At 44.0% G+C, this 22,442-nt stretch overlaps 1 protein-coding gene across 1 annotated transcript in view; it reads left to right on the forward strand.

The window, feature by feature from the left end:
- Positions 1–582: 582 nt before the first annotated feature.
- The window catches only part of CLCN1 (chloride voltage-gated channel 1), a 162,519-nt gene continuing 140,659 nt past the window's right edge, over positions 583–22,442 (forward strand). The window contains exon 1 of the mRNA XM_073595939.1: positions 583–1,177. Coding sequence (XP_073452040.1) covers positions 998–1,177 — 180 coding nt within the window. The 5' untranslated portion in view covers positions 583–997. The remainder of the gene's footprint in view (positions 1,178–22,442) is intronic.

The following is a 22,442-nucleotide window of genomic DNA, read 5'->3' on the forward strand; positions in this document are numbered from 1 at the left end:
CAATCATGCTTATGTACCATGAGTTGTGGATATAATAATTTTAAGCAATTTTAAAAAGATTTCAAGGATTTTCCCAGAAGAAAAAAAAAATTGAAGAAGGCTGCTTTGAGTTTGCATACCTGTGCGCGAAATTAGATATATACTATTTATGCATTTTTTCTGCCCGGGATTCTATTTGAATCAGTCTTGGGTTATATACTTCTTATAAATGTAAAATTTGGGAAAATAGGACAGGACATGAGCTGTGTATTAGGAAACGTGCTACTACAGTAACCTAATTTTTAATATATTCTACTCTAAGAAGTTTTTTAAACCCTCACAAATTTATTTTTAATTCTTTATTTTTGTTGGATAAACTTTTATTGGATAAACTGTATAGTACTTGTCTGATCGCCTTTTCATGTTGGTGGTGATATCTGCAGCAACTATTCCCCTTCTCCTTCCACGCTGTCCCCCGCACTACCTCTCTCCTTCCTTACATGTTCCTCTGTGGACTGTCATTTTGGCCATCTCACTGTTATTTAATATCTCAGGTTTTGCAACTGGTCACGTGACGCGCTATATATATCTATATATCTATATACCTGTGCTTGCACGGTAACCCAGCTCTCTCTCCACAAGCCCCTCCAAGAGACACAGACCTGACATGTTGCAGTGATCCCAGAGGCCATAAAAATGCAGTAAGATACAAGAAGAGACGGAGGTGACACACTGAGAGGACACAGGGAGACGATTGGAAGACGCTTGGAAACAACTTGTGAAGGGCAAAAGACTTTTAATGAAGGTCTCTGGACTGACAGAGGAAGGAAAATACAACCCATGAGAAAGAAGCAGCCACAAGCTTGTGGTGAACCAACAGGACTCGTTGTAAGATAGCCTGGTGGGTCAACTGTGGGCATGGTGGATGGACAAATGCGGGCAAGAGACAGTCAATGAGAGACAGACAGCAGGAGACAGGTGAACTTGCTCTGAGTGAACGTCCAGAGGCTGAGGGACGATGCAGGCCATGGAGGCACCTAAGGAGTCCCAGAACAATGGCGCCAAGTCAGGCTGGTGGGGAGATGACATTCAGTATCAATATATAAAAATGCGGGACTCTTCTACCTACGGGATACCAAGCCAGAGTTCTCCTCCGGTACAGGAGGCAGCTGGGGAACAGACGTCAGCTCAAACCAAGGTACAGGGATGGCAGTTCATGGGTCGGCCCGAGCAGGCAGTTCTGGCATTTGCTATCACTGCAGGTATAGATGAGGGTTTTAGGGGGCTGTTGTGACCTGGAGGCAGATTGATTAGTATTGCTTTGATAAAACCGCAAAGGTCCCTGCAGCCATAGCTGCTATTATAGTGGGATTAGTTATGGGACACCACAAACCAATTTTAGCTTGAAAAATATAAGACAGGAGATTAAAAAAATATTGCACAGAACAAAAAATGTCTCCTCCTTCAACTTGCACTTAATCCTTAAAGAGGAACATTAGTCCCATTAATGCTGGCCCTGCCACCCCCCCCCCTCAATTGGTGCCACCATCTTTGAATGTCTGGCGCATGTGCAATGGTACTATTCAGAGTTGCAAACAAAACAGAGCTTTTGGAGGACCTCCTTAACTGTGCCATGTTTCCATGCTTGTGGAGATGTGCCAATATGCTGAAGATTTCTGCTGGGTCCTGAAGGCCAGGCAGCAGAGCCCTTCAAGACATCTGCACACCCGTGTGCAACATCATTCTTACCTAGGCGAGAAAAAAGTACCTAAAAAAATATGTAAATCCAGTTGTGGGAGAGGATGGGGGCTGGAGCCAAGTGCACACATTGTTTTTTTAGGGGTGAAGGTCCGCTTCAACCTTTAAGACCTAACCCATATTCTGAAAGCAGCTCTTAAAGTGTACATCTACTCAAAACTTTTTTTCATAGTTTTGGATAGAGTGAGGAATGGTTTTACTACTGTTGAGAGTTCTTTTTCCCTTCACTTCCTGTTCTGCTGACAACATTATACCAGTCAGGAAGAGAGGGAAACTCTCCGGCAGCAACACAGAAGATATAAAAATGCTTTTCTTTTGTAGAGTAGGGGAAGGATAACTCCTAGCAGATTTGTTTTTCTGCACGGGTCCCTTTTGCAGATTTTCCATCACTTCTTGTCTGATGAAACCGTTGTCAACAGGACAGGAAGCAAGAGTAAATCTCTCTAGCAGAGCCCCTGACAGCAGTCAAAACCCATCAGGAATCCTAATCATTCTCCACTCTATCCAAAAGTAGAATGTTTTTGACTTTAGATATACTTTACCCTAATCCCAAGACTGTACTGGGAGTATATAGGGGCCACCATTGCTGAGATCTTCTTCTAAAAATGTCAGCTGTCATGTGGATCCAATGGCTTCAATACTTTGAGTCAATGACAGATCAGGAGCCCTGAATTCACTCAGACTTTGACTGGCTGCATACCTGTTTAGGTTAGTGATTTAAAATGTATTGAAAATGGAAAGAGTCAGGCAACTATCATCAGTAGGTGAGTTCGGCAATGTTTAGCTCACGGTAGAAGCTTCTTTGAACACATCCCTTAACCCAGCTATTCTCAACCAGGGTTCCTTCCGAGTATGCTAGGGGTTCCTTTAGCTGTGGCTAATTGACCTCCCATCTGATGTTACGTATGTAGTTCCAGGGCCAACCCCACTTAACACCATTAAAGATGAGCTCCAGTCATTTTTGTGTTTATTAAAAGTCAGCAGCTACAAAAACTGTAGCTGCACTTTTAACAAACAGAGAGTCACCTGTCTCAGGATCCAGCGATGTAATCACCTAAACCATTCCTTCCCTTTGTCTTCTGTCCCTGGCATCTCAACCCCACTGCGCATTGTGAATGGTCTCAGTCTTCTGGGGCCTGTGACGTGTTCCAGAAGACTGCGGGAGGGGGGAGGAGAACTTCCGCTTGGATCACCCAATTCCAGCCAAATTTGGAGTGGATACCTGTCAAAAACAGGTACCCGCTCCCCCTTCCCCCCAAAAAATTGGTGAAGAGAAGGGGGGAGAAGGCCTTAAAGCAGAAATTCCCCTTTTGGATGGAGTTCTACTTTAAACTGTCTGTAAGGGTGGTATTTTGACCACCATTGTAATGCCGCGTACACACGGTCGGACTTTTCGTCTACAAAAGTCCGACAGCCTGTCCGACAGACTTCCGGCGGACTTTCGGCGGACTTGCAGCAGACTTTCTAACGAACGGACTTGCCTACACACGACCACACAAAAGTCCGACGGATTCGTACGTGATGACGTACACCGGACTAAAATAAGGAAGTTCATAGCCAGTAGCCAATAGCTGCCCTAGCATGGGTTTTTGTCCGTCGGACTAGCACACAGACGAGCGGATTTCGGGGTCCGTCGTAGTTACGACGTAAAGATTTGAAGCATGTTTCAAATCTAAAGTCCGTCGGATTTGAGGCTGAAAAAGTCTGCTGAAAGTCCGGAGAAGCCCACACACGATCGGATTACCAGCCAGCTTTAGTCCGTCGGCGTCCGTTGGACTTTTGTAGACGAAAAGTCCGACCGTGTGTACGCGGCATAAGGGATTTATTCTTCCTACTGACTACCAATTTACAAGGCATTTTCCCCATTGCCCCCAGATGAGTTGATTTCAGAGTTCTCAGCAACCTAGGTGTTGTCTAAGGCATTCCTCTGGGGTGGGAATTTTCCTACTCTGAAAAGAATACTCTCACATCAAGATTAAACCAATAATACCACCAATAGAAAATCAATATTTTGGCACACTAAAATCTATTACATCCAAAAATGTGTTCTGAAATCTCCATGCCCCAAAATTGTAAGCTTAAAACTGTGCAACTGGTGTCCAAGGACTGCAATCCTGCCATGGCATGTCATGTATTGAACAACAAATAGTGTTGTATGTTTTCCTTGGTGCTTATGATATCCACATTTCTGATTATTGAAGGATACTGTGAGAATGGATTGATCCGGGGAAGGAATACAAGTGTCCTTTTTTGGGACTAGGATGGAATTATTGATCTCCATGTGAAGCATAGATAGCAAAAGTCTATGTACTTTTAATAAGAGTTCAATGTAGGTAAACTCTTCAAACCACTAGAATAAGTTCTAAAAGTATTGTCACCAGTGGCCACAATGTTCCGTATCAATTTTCCCTAAGTGTGACCACGGGTATCTTTAACCAGATAAATTCCACAAAACAATACATTAGCTTATAGCATCTATAGATTGGCTGTGGTATTTTGTTGGCTTCCAGCCCAGAGAGTGGCATCAATCCTGTCTGTAACCCTAAAATCGCTTTGTATCCCTAACACCAGTCCTACCTAGCCTTCATGTAACATTAAGACCAACCCTGCTTGTAACAATAACCTGCATATAGCCCTTAACACCAACCCTGCCTCGAACACTAACCCATCGTGTATCCCTAGCATCAACCCTTCCTGTAATTTTAACACAAACCCTACATTTAACCCTAACACCAACCCTCCCCTGTAACCCTAATATTAACCTTCCTTGTAACCCTAACACTAAACCATCATATATCCCTAACACCAACCCTCCATTTAATTGTAACACAAAGCCATTTCTGTACCAAGCCATCCATTGACCCTAATATGAACCCTACCTGTAACCCTATCATCAACCCTGCCTGTAGCCCTTTGACTAACCTTACTTGTAGCCCCAACATCAACCCTGCCTGTAGCTCTTACACTCACCTTACCTGTAGCCCTAACACCAACCCTGCCTGTAACTTGAACACAAATCCTCCCTGTAGCTCCAACACTAACACTATTTGTAATTCGAACACTCAATCTCCCTGCAACAATAACACTAATCTAATACAAACTATGCCCAAAACCCTAACATTAACTCTCCCTGTAACCCTAACTCTAATTACGGTTACCTGGATTGCTAATTTGTGTGATCTTCAGATAGATCCACCTATCAAATATTCAAAAATAAAAATACAAGGGGTCTTCAAAAAGTTTACGCACTTTTATATATATATAACTTATATATATAACTTGATTTTAAAAAAGTGCGGAAACTTTTTGAAGAAACCTCGTATTAGCAAATTAGTGATCTCCTGATTTAATCAAGGCCAACCTGTCACTCTTGTCTATGTGCCATCATCTTCACTCTCAGTGAAGTCTGCATTGGCTCCAGTACGTGAATACTGTATTGTAGGGTAATGGGGTATAGAAGAATGTTTTTCCATACATAGCTGTAGTGCATGATTTATATACCATCCCATGTCCTTGGTTCTATTCTAGCACCACTTATGGGGGTCCAGTAAAACAAACAGAGTAGCACGGTGTCTAGAAATCATAAAGTGAGCACGAAAGATCTATTTATAGCCCCTTGTGGGTTTATGAGATGTTTCCAGGAGGGCAACCAGGGTTCACGGGTAAGAGTGGAAGAGGAGTCAGGAAACTTTACTGGGTGCCTGCAAAGGAGTAGCTAAAGTCGTTACAGAAGAATGATGATCGTAGTACGCTTCGCTGCAAATGTTCGTATTAATTATGGTCACTTCCATTATTTAATCCCAACTTGTGTGTAGTACAGTAAAGCCTTCTTAGAACAGAAGGTATTGACATATTTTATCCCATCACAAAAATACCTCCTTAATGCCCCATGGCAAGATCCACTTCCAGAACTGCTTTAGTATAGTGCAAATATGGAGCCATTTATTCCAAACTGCAAACAGGTGTTTTGACCATCATCAATACAGTGTAGGACAACCATGTAGCACAGACCCCAGACTGGGCTGGCTATATTATCCCAAATTTTATTCCCTATTGGATGCACGGCAGCCAGGCACACAGCAGCTTCTTAATAACTTCATCAAATAACCAGGTAGTGTATTTTTGAGATTTATTGCTCAGAAAATTAGGAGAGGGTATTGGGTAGGCCTTGGGATACGCCGGAACTAGTTCATCTTTAACAGAGGACTTTTGGTGGTAGCAGTAACCTTCTTTAGATCAGCGTCTGGAGCAGAAGATGTGAATGTACAGCTCCAGGGGGATCCCACATTGGAAACAGCCCTGAGCCAGCAATCTGGAACAGTTACTCAAAGAAGAGGTAAAGCAGCATCAGTCTCTCTAGGACCTCATACTCTCAGGCCTCTACTCACTGTACCCCTGTATACTTGGATGCCTCCTTCCAGCAGCAGCTGGACCCTGATCCATGAGTCTTCAGGCCAGATCCTCGCCAGACTTTCTCTTGACTGTTCTCCACACTTTAGCATTAGCAGTAGGCCTACAGCTCTCCCTAAACTGGGACCTCAAACAGCCTACTGCAGGTCTCAGCAGCTAGTCCAGGAGGGCAGACAACCACTCCAGGCTGGGTCTCTCTCCATCTGTTCAAAGGACCCTTGTGCTCTAGACTCCAGACTATTTATACACACCTCAGACGCCTGCTGGTCATTCTCTTGAACAGGGATTGGCAGAAGCTGCATGAATATTCAGCCCAGTTCTGCCTCTCCTAACCCACTATATTGCAGAACTTACTGGAATGCAGGGGGTAGTAGGCGAACCTGCAGCCAGCAGAACCCAGAACAGCCAGTAACAATCAAATCCTGTTCCACTGGCTACAGATGAGCCTGAAAACTACATTAACTGAATCCTATTAGCAGCCTAACTAAGAGGGTGTGACATCTATGATAGCCTTTCTCAATCTTTTTAACATGAAATAACCCTTGAAATAACTTTTAGGTTTCAGGGAACCCGAATGATAATATTTACTGTATCTAAAGCTCATGGTACAATGAGGAATGCCTCTTACATTGGTAGTCAGAGAAAAGAATGTCCCATAGATTGGTGCTCAGTAGGAAGAATGCCCCTTCCATTGGTGGTCAGTGGGAAGAATTATCCTTAATTTGGTGGTCAGAGAGAAGAATGCCCCTTACATTGGTGGTCAGTGAGAAGAATGCCCCTTACGCGCAGAAAAAAAGAGATAAAATAGAAAACAGACTTTAAAGGTTGCCACTATAATCCCAAAAGGGAAGAATATGGTCTCACATTATAATAAAATAATACAACAATGGTAAACAGGTGTGTATAGTAATCAGAAATTAGGAAAATAGGAGTTAGCCAAAAAGCTACCTATGTCTTGCACACTGTGGGAGGTATGACACAGAGCAGGACCAGCTTTTTGGCTAACTCCTATTGTAAAGGGCCCATTGTCTGTTTTTCAAATTTCCCTTAGAGGGAAGCTATCTGGACAAACTGTGCCAGGCCATGATTTCTGCCAAATTCTGGGGTCCATTTGAAATTTATGATTACTATACACACCTGTTTCCATTGTTGAGTCCTATTAGGACAATCTTTCAAGCTTCCATCCATGCATAAGGTTCCTCAGTAGGCTGTTCTACAGCCTTGTGGGAGCCGGTTTCTGCTCCTTTTCTTCACCCCTATCCTTCCCTTCCCCTCTTTACCTTTTCCCCTTCACTCCTTTCCTCCCCCTCCTTCCTTTCCCCTTCTATGGTGCACTTTTTTATGGACGGGATGCCTTGTGTTCCCTGGATGCTCTTTTAGCCATGTACCAATAGGATTCCCCGAAGAAGCTACTGGCGAAACGTGTAGCGATCCATTGGCGCTGATACCGTGATTCCGGTAGTTTGGCCTCCAGTCAGAAGGGATTTTCTTGGACTACAGTGATACCACTCCATGGGCCATCTATGCGGTTTGTCATGTTCAGCCTCCCCACGTATACATATGGAACAGTGTACCAATAAGACATGTCTATGTACTCTTTTTTATCATATGTTTTATATATGATTTAATACATTTTGATATTTTATTAAAATGTGAGACCATTTTCTTTCCTATTGGGACTATAGTGGCAACCTTTAAAGTCCGTTTTCTATTTTTTCTCATTTTTCTGTGCTTATATATTTGGATATGGTGCCACACTCTGCAGTATATATCTCAAACCTTTTTTACAAGAATGCCTCTTACATTGGTGGTCAGTGAGAAGAATGCCTCTTACATTGGTGGTCAGTGAGAAGAATGCCTCTTCCATTGGTGGTCAGTGAGAAGAATGCTCCTTACATTGGTGGTCAGTAAAAAGAATGGTCCTTACATTGGTGGTCAGTGGGAAGAATGCCCTCATTACAGATATCTAAAAACATCCTTGTTGTCAGTGATTACCTATATGAGAGGCAGAATTTACAAGGAACCCCTAGCAACATCCGGAGTAACCCTGGTTGAGATAGGCTAAGGACTAGGCTAGGGCTAGGAACTGGGACCTAACGAGACGGTGTACATAACCTGTATGGTTATACTATCCTTACTTGTGTGTTAAAGTTTCTAAAAGAAATCAAAAAGGTGTATGTAAAACGCACTTCCCTCAAATCCAAAACCTCACTCACTAAATGTAGTAAGCCGAAATAAGTTGATAAAAACATGTGTAACAACTTTTTGATAACAAGCATAAGAAGCAAAGAAAGGCTTAGTTGATGGAATGGTGGGACAATGTTGTTGTTGTTTAAAAATAAGAATAATTATTCTTGGGCACAAAAAGAGATCAATGCATTCACTGCAATTTTTGATTCATTTAATTGAAATTGGGAAATTTGTATTTTTTTTTTAAAGATGTTATTATATATTTCTAGCTAGCTAGCAATGGTTGTCTAAATCAGTGTTTCTCAACCTTTTATCAGTCAAGGCACCCTTTAAAATTATAGACAATCTCAAGGCACCCTTTAAAATTAAGGACAGTCTCGAGGCACCCCCTTCTGAAAATGTAAAAATCTTTTCAAATAGTTTTACATAATGCAGCAACATCCACACGTAGGACACCCAACATTAGATGCCATTTAGTCTTCCAAAGCAAATACACTTTTGCACACTGGTACTGACTAGTATTCCAATGTTTCTCTTCTCCCTCAATTTCTCTCTATCAGACAGCTAATGTCACCCCAGTGCTGAGGGAGAGGGGCACAGGAGGGTCAAAGAAGGATGGTGTGCATGCAACAGACATCCTCCTTATTAACTGATAATGTCATTGGTTGTTAGAATGCCAATGTCTAGAAAGTCGTAATGGTGTCTAATGAAAACCTGTGGCTTTGTGTAACTAAAAGGCAGGCTTGATCCACCCGCCGGCTTGTATGAAATTTTTGATCACTTTTTAGGCATTTTGCCAAGGCACCCCTGAAGAAACCTCAAGGCACCCGGGTTGAAAAGGCTGGTCTAAATTATTCTATAAGACTATGCCTGCGTGGGTTTCCTTCAGATACTCTGGTTTCCTCCCACACTCGGACATGCTGGTAGGTTAATTGGCTTCTGTCTAAGTTGGCCGCAATATGTGTATGAATGAATGAATGAATGAATTAATGATTTATAAAGCGCTGCAAATGCGAACTGAATTGCCTCAAGGCACTGATGCGTTGTGTTGTCAAGCTTCGCTAGAAGAGGTAGGTCTTGAGTTTTTTCCTGAAAGCCAGATGGTTTTCTTCCATGCGGATGTGAGTCAGAAGAGTGTTCCATAGCCGAGGTCCCTGGACTGCAAATCTTCGTTCTCCCCTTGCTTTGTAGCGGTATTTGGCAACGAGGAGGAGGTTTTGGCTAGATGATCGCAGATTGCGATTCGGTGTGTAATGTTTTATTTTCTCTCTGAGGTATTGAGGGACGTTTCCATGTATGCATTTGTGGGTGAGGCGGAGCATCTTGAAAGTGATCCAATTCTTTACTGTTAGCCAGTGTAGCCTTCTCAGGGATGGGGAGATGGACTCCCAGGGTTTTTTTCCTGTTATTAGTCTTGTCGCAGAGTTTTGAATGACCTGTAGGCACGTAAGCTGATATTGGGGTAATCCTAGGTAGAGTGAGTTTGCGTAATCGAGTCGGGAATTAATGATTGTTCCGACTACTGCTGCTTTGTCATCTTCTGGGATGAAGGGGATGAGTCTGCGTAACTTGCGGAGGAGATGGTGCGATCCACTAACTACTGATCCTATTTGCGCATCCATTGTCATTTCTGGGTCCAAGATAATTCCAAGACTTTTAGCCTTGGTGCTCGGTGAAATGGTCTGTCCCAAGATGGCAGGGGGTGTCCATGGAGTCTTGGTTTTGGTATTTTGGTTAGCGCGCCATGGCCTGGGCGGAAACCTGATTGTAGAGTGTCCAGAAGTTGATGCATGTCGAGATGGCATTGTAGCTGTTGTACTACCACTTTCTCCATAATCTTGGAGACGGTGTTGAGGCTTGTTATCGGTCGGCGGTGGTTGGGGTCTTTAGGGTCAAGATTGGGCTTCTTTAGTAGGGGTTTGACGATGCCTTGCTTGAGGGTAGTTGGTACAATCCCTTCCTTGACTGATTTATGAGGTGTGTTAAAGTTGGAGCCAGGATGTCAGCGCATTCTTTCAGGAGTTTCGTCGGAATGATGTCGTTTGGTGATGTGCTGTCTCGAAGGCTTCTCATAATGTTTTTTGTCGTGTCAGTGGTGATTTGGCTCAAGAAGAAGTCTGGCGGTTGTGTGCTGTTCGCGTCCGTGTCATCTTTTTGCTTTGGTTGGGTAAGGTTGGTTGCTTTTTTCTGTTGAATTGATTCCCGAATCCTGACGATTTTGTCAATGAAAAAATTAGATAGCTCGTTGCGGTATTCTTGAGTATCGTTTGCTGGGGGCTCTAAGCAGGTTGGGTTCATTGACTGGGTGACTATTTGGAAAAGTTCCCGCGGCCGGTTTATGGCGGTAGAGATGGTGTTCGAGAAATGTTCTTTTTTGGCTGTGAAAATCGCTTTGTGGTATTTCACGGTGAGTATTTTGTAGTTTGTATGGTTTTCCATGGTGGGATTTCTTCTCCATGCTCTTTCCGCTCTTCTACGTTCTTGCTTGAGTAGAGTGAGGGTGCCGTTGAACCATCTCGAGTTTTTTTTGCGGATGAGTGTTCTGCGTATTGGCGCTACTGAGTCTGCTGTTTGTAGTAAAGCCTTGTTTAGGGAGTTGAGTGTTTGTTCCGTTGAGAGGTCTACATTTAATGATTGTATTTTGTTTGATAATGTGGATAATGTGTATGTATGAATGTGAGTTAGGGACCTTAGATTGTAAGCTCCTTGATGTGAATGTATAATAGATATGTAAACGCGATGCGTAAATTGACGGCACTATATAAGTACCTATAATAAATAAATAAAAATAAATATGAGCACTTTCTACAATGTGTGCAGTAGCCAACTAAGTAGAAGGCTTCATATACAGTGGATATAAAAATCTACACACCCCTGTTAAAATGTCAGGTTTCTGTGATGTAAAAAAAATGAGACAAAGATAAATCATTTCAGAATTTTTCACCTTTAACCACTTCACGCAAAACGGCGTACCCATACATCAGTATTTTGACGCTAAATACTGGGGTTATGGTAGCAGTTAGCTGCCATAACCCCGGCATTTTCAAGAACGCCGTGCGTTTCTCTTTAGGATAAAAGTGGTCTCCGTGGCGAATTTGCCACAAGATCACTTTTATCGGCGGCGGGAGAGGTGCCACCCCCCTCCCGCCACGCTCCGGTCGTCTCCGCCGCTTACCAGACCCGCTGGTGGCGGCGGAGACAATTGCTTCCTCTGCCGTGGATGCCCGGCTGCGGACTGAGGAAAGTTGGCCCCTGCTCGGCTCCATGGCATGGGAGGGCGGAAGCGACGTCAAACGTCACTTACGTGAATTTAACTTGTAACTTATTTTGTTTTTTATTGCATTTTAGTGTAAATATGAGATCTGAGGTCTTTTTGACCCCAGATCTCATATTTAAGAGGACCTGTCATGCTTTTTTTCTATTACAAGGGATACTAATACTTTTGATTTCATTACAGCACTCTTTTTGGGTATGAGTTTATCAGCACATACCTATACATACTTTATAGCACATTCCTTGATGACCTTAGAGGTTTAAAGTAAATCAAAACCAAACTGAATGACATTAGGACTCATTCACATAGGCATACCCAAAATACGCTCTGATAATATACAGGATTTTGCTGGCAGAGGCCAACAGGAAGATCTTGTGTATTTGCTGTACACTTGTAACATTTGTGCCACGTTTCCATGCATACAACTCCTAGCATACAGGCACCCCGTTGGGCAGCACAGCTGCTCGGGCCATGTCATTAACAACAATGTATAATCAGCTGCACCTGCGCCACTGATTACACTCTGTCGGCCTGAATGAATCATTGATGCAGCGGTGGTGCATGCGCAAAATGACCTCAGGCAGTCATTTGATCTGCACATGCACTACTGGTGCTTCAGTGACTCATTCAGACCATTGATTACACGGGATTGACATTTTCGCCAAAAGCAGACCCATCTCTATAGCCCACTGTACTGTTAGTGCTGCTGATCTCCTGTAGCCACTTTCTGTCTACATGCACTCACTCTAGGGTTGGCTGCACATCAGCTGTATGCAGATACAAAATGATATGTCCCCCCATATAAAACCAGCCTAGAGAACCGCAAAACTGTTATATAGATCCCATCAATGACAGTCATGTGGTGTTTGGACTTGCTGTGATAGTGCCGGTGTCAGAAATCCCAACACTGACCCAACCATTGGAACTGGCTGGCCCATATAATCTACAGCTACTTCAAAGGTAAAGAACTTTCATCACACCTGATCTGGTCGTGCGCATGGGGTGTGCCGGATGTGCCTGGGCACACCCCAATCATCCGGTGCGTCGCTGATTCCCCCTACTGCTCGGGTCCCCTTCCGTAGTGCTGCCGTCTTCCCTCCTCTCCTGTCTTGCTGCTACAGAGAAAGGGACCGGGGAATCTTTGTCCTCAGTTCCTTTTTCTGTCTCAAAAGTAACTAGCCAAAAGTAACCCTTGATATTCCACCACAAGTGCACCCCACTGGGCACCTATCAAAATTGTAAAAAAAAATACAATTGTAAAAAAAAATGAAAAAAAATAAAATTGTAAAAAATAAAATAATAAAAAAAAAACAAAAATTACTGACACCATCCACTGCCCTACTGACACCATCAACTGCTCTACTGACTGACACCATCCACTGCTCCCTGACACTGTCCACCACTCTGCTGACACCATCCAGGTATTTATACATTTTAAAAAGGTTTATTTACATTTATTTATAAGTGTGTGTACGCATATAATAAATAAATATATATATACACAGCTGTGCTCATAAGTTTACATACCCTGGCAGAATGTATGATTTCTTGGCCATTTTTCAGAGAATATGAATGATAACACAAAAACATTTCTTTCACTCATGGTTAGTGTTTGGCTGAAGCCATTTATTATCAATCAACTGTGTTTACTCTTTTTAAATCATAATGACAACAGAAACTACCCAAATTACCCTGATCAAAAGTTTACATACCCCAGTTCTTAATACCGTGTATTGCCCCCTTTAACATCAATAACAGCTTGAAGTCTTTTGTGGTATTTGTGGATGAGGCTCTTTATCTTCTCAGATGGTAAAGCTGCCCATTCCTCTTGGCAAAAAGCCTCCAGTTCCTGTAAATTCTTGGGCTGTCTTGCATGAACTGCATGTTTGGGATCTCCCCAGAATGGCTCAATGATATTGAGGTCAGGAGACTGAGATGGCCACTCCAGAACCTTCAATTTATTCTGCTGTAGCCAATGACAGGTCGACTTGGCCTTGTGTTTTGGATCATTGTCATGTTGAAATGTCCAAGTACGTCCCATGCGCAGCTTCCTGGGTGATGAATGCAAATGTTCCTCCAGTATTTTTTGATAACCTAGTGCATTCATCTTGTCATCAATTTTGACCAAATTTCCTGTGCCTTTGTAGCTCACACATCCCCAAAACATCAGCGATCCACCTCCGTGTTTCCCAATAGGAATGGTGTACCTTTCATCATAGGCCTTGTATACTCCTCTCCAAATGTAGTGTTTATGGTTGTGGCCAAAAAGCTCAATTTTGGGCTTATCACTCCAAATGACTTTGTGCCAGAAAGTTTGAGGCTTGTCTCTGTGGACCAACTTAATATTGAACCCTATGGACTAAGACTGGGATGCTATTAAAGTCCATGCGTGTGTGTGTAAAGGCAGGTGTCCCAATACTTTTGACAATGAAGTGTATATGTATGAAGTCGGCCTGAGGAGAAGCACACCACCAACAGTTGGATGACTGCATGAGGAAGATTTTAGGAAAATTTAGCCAGTCTGGCAGGCATCAAATATATTCTATGTAGGAATTTAAATTGTATAAGGTGATCCCATGCTTACACACGTCTAATGAAGGAGGGCCCCCATATATTGTCCCAGTCATCACCATCCATTTGGAGGAAATTAATTAACCAGGCATTACGGCAAGACAGGAGAACCTAATGCTGTGTACACATGATCGGAATTTCCGACAACAAATGTTTGATGGGAGCTTGTTGTCGGAAATTTTGTCCGTGTGTACACAATTCCGACGCACAAAATTCCACTCATGCTCGGAATCAAGCAGAAGAGCCGCACTGGCTATTGATCTTAATTTTTCTCGGCTCGTCGTACGTGTTGTACGTCACCGCGTTGTTGACGTTCGGAATTTCCGACAACATTTGTGTGACCGTGTGTATGCAAGACAAGTTTGAGCCAACATCCGTCGGAAATAAATCCAGGATTTTGTTGTCGGAATGTCCGTTTGTGTGTACGCGACATTAAATTTATCAATGAGCAACTGTTTATATTTAGCGGGAAAGAACTTTGGTCAAAGTATCATCTCTTAGCAAAGCTTCCATATCTCCAACACACGCTACCACACCGGAAGAGACAAATTGGGCATAAAAAGCATGTCGGTGCTGCAGATATCAAAAAGAGGTGAGAATTGGGGAACTGGTATTGGGAGTTTAAGGCATCAAATTGGAGAAGCACCCCGTACCTCACCACAGCTCCAACCGTCTTTATCCCAAACTTTGTCCAAAGTATAAGGTCTGGGTAGGAAAAGAAATGGGGCAGCTGAAGGTTCCTGTATGGCGGCAAGTGAGGGGACACCACCTGATCATCCCCAATTTTGGCCCGCCTGGTCACCTCCCATGCTCAGGTAGTATCAGGCATGGATACCGTAAGGGGATATGAAGCCTTACGCCCCTAAAAACCAGATAATGCCTCATAGGAGCTGACAATAGCCACCTCCAAGGATACGGCCGCATCATCCTCCAGCAGTGTTAATCACATTTGTTCATAGACCAGTTGTCCCGTTCTTCAGGCAACCCACTAGAAAGTCGCAAGAAAAATGTAGTACATAGTTACATAGTAGGTGAGGTTGAAAAAAGACACAAGTCCATCAGGTTAAACCTATGTGTGTGATTATTACAGTACTGACTGCATAGAATTTTTATTTTTTAATTTTGTATTGGTACATGTTCCCCGGGGCAGTTCCCACCTCCCTCCCCATGTAATTTTTTTGGCACCCCTTGTCTACTAGCCCAATAATTGAATAGATTTGGCTCCCATTAATTTTAATGGGGTTCAACATCCAAACTTTTTTGAAGTTCACGAACCCCTTAGAAACCAAACCCAGTGCAGTTCAGCTCATCGTTATTGGCAAGCTACCCTGAATTGTGTGTAGGTGTGTGTGTGGGCAGTGGGAAAGGTGATCCACAGCTGATGGAACACAGCGCTGATTACTGTATGTAGCCGATTCACACAGCGCTGACAGCGGGCACATCTGTTAGCCCAAATGAACGATTTTAAAGTGACAGAAAGCAGGAACTCATTTTTAACAACTTCATTACTGGGCACTTTCCCCGCTTCCTGCCCGGGACAATTTTTTAGCTTTCAGCGCTGTCACACTTTGAAGACGTACAACACTCTACTCAAACTAAATTTTTATCATTTTCTTCCCACAAATAGAGCTTTCTTTTGGTGGTATTTGATCATCATTGGGTTTTTATTTTTTGCTAAACAAACTAAAAAAGATGGAAATTTTTGGGGAAAAAAAGGTTTTCTTGGTTTCTGTTAAAAAAAAAAAAAAAAAAAGTGTTTTCTCCTTCACTGAGGAGCACTGATGAGGCTGCACTGAGGGGCACTGATGAGGCTGCACTGAGGGGCACTGATGAGGCTGCACTGAGGGGCACTGATGAGGCTGCACTGAGGGGCACTGATGAGGCTGCACTGAGGGGCACTGATGAGGCTGCACTGAGGGGCACTGATGAGGCTGCACTGAGGAGCACTGATGAGGCTGCACTGAGGGGCACTGATGAGGCTGCACTGAGGGGCACTGATGAGGCTGCACTGAGGGGCACTGATGAAGCTGTACTGACGGGCACTGATGAGGCGGCACTGATGAGGAGGCACTAATATGTAGAATTGATGGGCACTGATAAGCGGCACTGACGGGCACTGATGAGCGGCACTAATGGGCACTAATAGATGGCACTGATAGGCAGCACTGATGATGAGGTACTGATTGCCATCTGACATGGGCACTGACAGGTGTTACTGAGGGGCACTGATTGGCACTTTGATGGGCACTGACTGGCAGCTGATGGGCACTTATTGACAGCTGTGGTGGCACCTCTGATGGGGGCTGAGCTGATAATCAATGCGCTGATTATCAGCTCAGACCCCCCCCCTCTGACAGGAAAGCCGCCGATCGGCTCTCCCTGTCAGCGTGAACCGAGGAAAGCCATTTATCGCCATTTCCTGGTTACACGCCATGATCAGCTGTGTGTGGGCAAGAGCCTACGTCAGAGGCTCTTTACCTAGATCAGAGTTGTGGTATGTAAGAGTGACACACCACAACACCGATCGCCGCGCTGTGCGCCCCCTCAGGCGCACGATCACAGCTTATCCTGCTGGACGTCATATAATGCCCAGTCAGGATAACAGAACCCCCACCTGGCCGTCATTCTGCTATAGGCTGGGCAGGAAGTGGTTAAAGTGGTACTAAAGTTTCCCTGTCACAAACTGTAAGTAGGCAGGCTCTTTATTGCAGAAGAGACATGCAATAAAATACATCTGCCTGCCTGCTTGCAGCATCCTCTTGGATTTAAACTGGGTTGCGCATGCACAGCCAAGGCTGCTGATAAGGCAGTACAGCCAGCCCCCTTGTACTGGGCCTGGGCCCCATCAGTTCAAAAGGGGGGCCCAGGCACCTGCTGAGCAGGAGACCCTGCTGTACTGTCTTATTGCAGACACCAATCTTCTTCTGCCTCCCTCTGCAGTGCTGCCAGCCTCTTCTCTTCTTTATCCCTCCTGCACTGCAGGGGGAGTGGTTTTAGCACATGTGCCCCTTCCATCTGCTGTCTGGGCCCCCCTGTGTGCCCCATTTCCCCCACAGCGCTTCCCACCTCTCCTCTCCTGCCTGCTGCTGTTTCCGGCAAATGGGGATGTTTTAGGATAGAGAGCAGAGGAAGGGATCGGTATTGCAAATATGTAATTTACTGGTCCCTTCCTTTCCTGAATGAACACAGTAAGTGATTGGTACCAATCATGCCTGTGTCCATTCATCACTGAAGCACAATAAACTGTGTTTGCTATGCTTCAGTTTGTGAATGAGCAGGAAGTCTCAGAGAGCTTCAGATTCATTTATCTGTGCAGCTTAGGTTGCAGAGAAAGGGACTGATAAAATCGATGTCCTCGGTCACTTTCGGCCGGGGGGGGTCCTTTCAGGTAGGCTATTTGGGGCCCCGTGATTTCTAAAAGCAGCCCTGTGCACAGCTCAACTTACCACACTGGCACGGTCCTTTGTGTGCCAGGACGACTGACTCCTGTGCACACGCAGGAATTATGTTATCCTGTGCCGACCAATGAAGAGGGCCAAAGACTGGCACCCAAGGGGCGGGGACTGCTATAGAGCAGGCAGCAAGTGGTTAAAGCTGCAGATTTAAAAATACTGAAAATGACTTTTGAAACTAAAGTTGAACTCCGAGGTAAGCAAATATTGTCTATATACTGTACATTCATCATGTGTATTCTTACTTGGATCTTGGTGTTCATTGTGTACTTCTTCCAGATCTGTGCAGTAATCCAGTGTGAGACTTTTCCTGTAATAAAGACCGATCACTACTGCTCTCTCTCCTTGTGCAGGGAGACTGGTCTTGTCTCCGCCCCCTCCTGTAGTTTTCAGGCAGCATGCAGTGGGTGGGGTCTGCTGGGCTCCTCCCAGAGCTCTATGCACAAACTATGTACAGCACAGTGATGATGTAGGCATTTGGTGTACACAAAGTGACTTTATATCCTTTATGGCTTTTGAGGATTTTTTAAAACTTATTTAAAAACTTGCCGACCAGCTGCCATCATTATACTGAGGCAGATCGGCTCGTTCCCGCAAATCGCCACAGCTGTACGTCGGTCCGTCTTACAGCTATAGCAGGCACGCCCGCTGCAAGGCGGGGGTGCTGATGCATGTGACCGGCGGCCGCGATGTCAGCCTGCCACCTGCGATCGCTCCACAGAGATCCAGAACAGGGATCTGTCAATGTAAGCAAACAGATCCCCGTTCTGTCAGGGGAGTAGAGAGAGATTGTCTGTTCCTTGTGAATAGGAACAGCGATCTCTCTCTTCTCCCAGTCAGTCCCCTCCCCCCACAGTTAGAAACACCTCCCAGGGAACACATTTAACCCCTTGATCACTACTAGTGTTAACCCCTTCTCTGCCAGTGTCCTTTATACAGTAATCGGTGCATTTTTATAGTACTGATCGCTGTATAAATGTGAATGGTCCCAAAAAAAAGTGTCAAAAGTGTCCGATCTGTCCACTGCAATGTCGTAGTCCCACTAAAAAAAAAAAAATTATAATAAAAATGCCATAAATTTATCCCCCATTTTGAAGACGCTATAACTTTTGGGCAAACCAATTAATATCCGCTTATTGCGATTTTATTTACCAAAAATATGTAGAAGAAAACATATTGGCCTAAACTGATGAAGACATTTGTTTTCTTAATTTTTTTTTGTGGGGGGGGGGGGTATTTATTATAGCAAAAAGTAAAAAATATTTTTTTGTTTATAGCGTAAAAAATAAAAACCGCAGAGGTGATCAAATACCACCAAAAGAAAAAAGGACATGTGGGAAAAAAGGACATCAATTTTGTTTGGGTACAGCGTCACACGCCTGCGCAATTGTCAGTTAAAGCGACACAGTGCCGTATGGCAAAAAATGGCCTGGTCATTAAGGCGGAAAATCTTCCGGTCCTTAAGTGGTTAAATTACATTTTTTTGAGTTCAGCTTTAATCAAGCATGTTACAGCTACCGAACGATTTTAATGATTGGGCTTCAATCTATTTCAAATGAAGTGTTTGTCACATGCCCCGATGATGTCACAATATTCCAGAGCACTGGGATTGGCTGCTTTCATTCATGGAATAATCCAGTCTGACAGGTGCGATATTTGCCGGCACTGTGGGGGATACAGGTGCCCTTTATAGCAGATGGCCGGGACTGCGTAGTAAATGAAGTTTATTTTATTTTCTCGGTATCCCGGGGATGGAGAGTAAACACGGGAGCCGCGCGCGGGCAGCGTCTGCTGTATAATGCTGACCACATTGTAATAACAAGCGGCTCCTTTTCCATCCCTCCGCCTCGTCTTTCATGGCTATTTATAGAGAGGAGATTTGTGTGAACTGAGAGGCCTCATCTGCCCTAGGAGAGAGTCCAGAATCACCAAACCATTTATCACCGAGCCATCTCCAGACCATGCCCGTTCTACCAGTCCGAGGGCCCGGACTTAAAGAACCGCTCCGGGGAAAACATAAACCTTTAGCCTTGGTTCACACCAAATCTGACTTTGAAATCGTGTGATGTCACTTGAAATCGCATGATTTCAAAGCCGCATGTCAGTGTGACTTCATGTGAACAGATGTCTGTGCACGAAGCAATTGAAATTGCCAAAAATAGTGCAGAAACTACTTTTTTAAATCGGCGCGGCATCGCAATTTCGGAGTCACACTGATTTGAACAGTGCCACTGGCGATCATAGGGAGTGATTGTCATGCGATTTGAGACCTGTCAAATCGCATGACAAATCACACCGGTGGGAACGGGGGGCTAAAGCAGTATTAAACCTAAAAGCAAACATTTATTATATTGCAGCTTACCAAATCTTAGATGTCATGGCTGTGTTAGTTTTCTTTTTCAAACTTTCTTCTATTTTCATCTGGTGATCCAGCTAGCAAGTCTGTTGTTTTTTCAAAAGCACAAGCTTTCTTGCACTTACAGGTTGGGTTCACACTGATGTGAAGCGGAAACCACAGTGATTCCTGTGCGGGTTCCCGCATCACATCTGAATCGCAGGCAGTTCATACTGCTCTCTACGAACTGCTGGGGGTGTCAATATAAAGTTAATGACACCCCCAAATTGGTTTGCAGAACGCAGTTTTATATAACACAATTTTATATTGATAAAAATACCTCCACTATTCAGTTGCTTCATTTAAAGTCCCAAATTTCTTTCATTCTTTGCAGAACGCAGTGGGAACTGTGGAATCGGATCACATGAATCGGAACACCCATGTGATCCGATTCCAATGCGGACCAAAAAAAAGGGTCCTGCCCCATTTTGCTGCGAATGTGATGCGATTTCAGCCATACACACTGTTTGGCTGAATTTGCATCGCACAGATATCACATGTGATGTGCACAACAATGCAGTGCGAATCACATGCAGTGTCTGGCATTGCACCAGTGTGAACCCAGCCACAGGGATAAGACAAACCATTTACCACTGACAGGGGTGCTTCCAAGGATCAGCTTTTATTTGTTAATGTCATAGGTGTGCGCAGTCTATTGCATTAGGGTGTGCACCCCAAAGCTCAAACACATATGCGTGTGTGTGCATGTGTATATGTACTGATGGTGTCAGTAGAGCAGTGGACGGTGTTATGAGGACAGAGATTGGTGTCAGTAGGGCAGTGGACAGTTTCTATTTTTTAAGATTGTATTTTTTACATTTTTTTTATTTGATGAAATATCAGTGGTCTAAACAGGGGGGAATATGCACCACGCAAGGAGATTATGGTGTGCCCAGGCACACCTGACACACCCTGTGTGCACGCCTATGATTAATGTAAAACTTCGATCCCAAAAAGAAAAAAAAATGTTTGCTGAAACTGACTATAAAGTTTGAGCTGGAGTTTGGCTTCAATTAGTTAGTGTATTTAAATCTGTTAATACTTTGAACACTCTCCTCCCCCCAGACTGACAATGCTGTTATTATTATTATTATTATTATTATTATTATTATTTCTTCAGGTACTTATATAGCGCCGTCAATTTACGCAGCGCTTTACATATACATTGTACATTCACATCAGTCCCTACCCTCAAGGAGCTTACAATCTAAGGTCCCTCATTCATACATAGTAGGGACAATTTAGACAGGATACAATTAACTTACCAGCATGTCTTTGGAGTGTGGGGGGAAACCCACGCAGGCACAGGGAGAACATGCAAACTCCAGGCAGGTAACGTCGTAGTTGGGATTTGTCCAAAGGTGCCCTCTGTGCTCCTTCATCCAGAGTGGGGTGCGCTCTAATATAATTGGTGTGTTGCTAGCCAGATCACCAGGGGAAAACAGAGGGGAAAAAAAGCCTAAACAAAGAAAACTACAGGCCTGGTCAAAAGTTTTGAGAATGACGCAAATATTCATTTTCACAAAGTCTGCTGCCTCAGTTTTTATGATGGCAGTTCGCATATACTCCAGATCCCCGGTGCCCCGATCCCACAGCTCAATCTACTGTAGGAGACAATCCTGGCACTTGCTGGACTTTCTTGGGTGCCCTGAAGTCTTCTTCACTAATGCAATTACAAAGTCCCTCTTTGTCATGAAAATGAACTTAAAAAAAAACATTTCCATTGCATTAGTGAAGAAGGCTTCGGGGTACCCAAGAAAGTCCAGCAAGTGCCAGGACCGTCTCCTACAGTTGATTGAGCTGCGGGATCGGGGCACCACCAGTGCAGAGCTTGCTCAGTAATGGCAGCAGGCAGGTGTGAGGGCATCAGCATGCACAGTGAGGAGAAGACTTTTGGAGGATGGTCTGGTGTCAAGAAGGGCGGCAAAGAAGTAATTTCTCTCCATGAAAAACATCAGAGACAGACTGATATTCTGCAAAACATACATGGATTGGACTGCTGAGGACTGGGGGTAAAGTCCCCTTTTCGGAAGAAAAGGTGAGCGCTACCATCAGTCCTGTGTAGAGTTGCCACCTCATCCCTTTAAACCCGAACACCTTTGAATTACACAGGTTCTGAGGCTAATTAAATGCAGATAAGGCACCAAGTGAGTTTAATTACCACCTTAATCAGCCACAGAACCTGTGTAATTAATATGTGTTTGGGTTTAAAGGGATGAGGTGGCAACCATAGTCCTGTGTCATGCCAACAGTAAAGCATCCTGGGACCATTCATGTGTGGGGTTGCTTCTCAGTCAAGGAATCGGGCTCACTCACAATTTTGCCTAAAAACACAGCCATGAATAAAGAATGGTACAAAAACATCCTCCGAGATCAACTTCTCCCAACCATCCTAGAACAGTTTGGTGACAAA

This window comes from Aquarana catesbeiana, linkage group LG08 (genome assembly GCF_042186555.1).
Source record: "Aquarana catesbeiana isolate 2022-GZ linkage group LG08, ASM4218655v1, whole genome shotgun sequence".
In the NCBI taxonomy this organism is placed as follows: domain Eukaryota; kingdom Metazoa; phylum Chordata; class Amphibia; order Anura; family Ranidae; genus Aquarana; species Aquarana catesbeiana.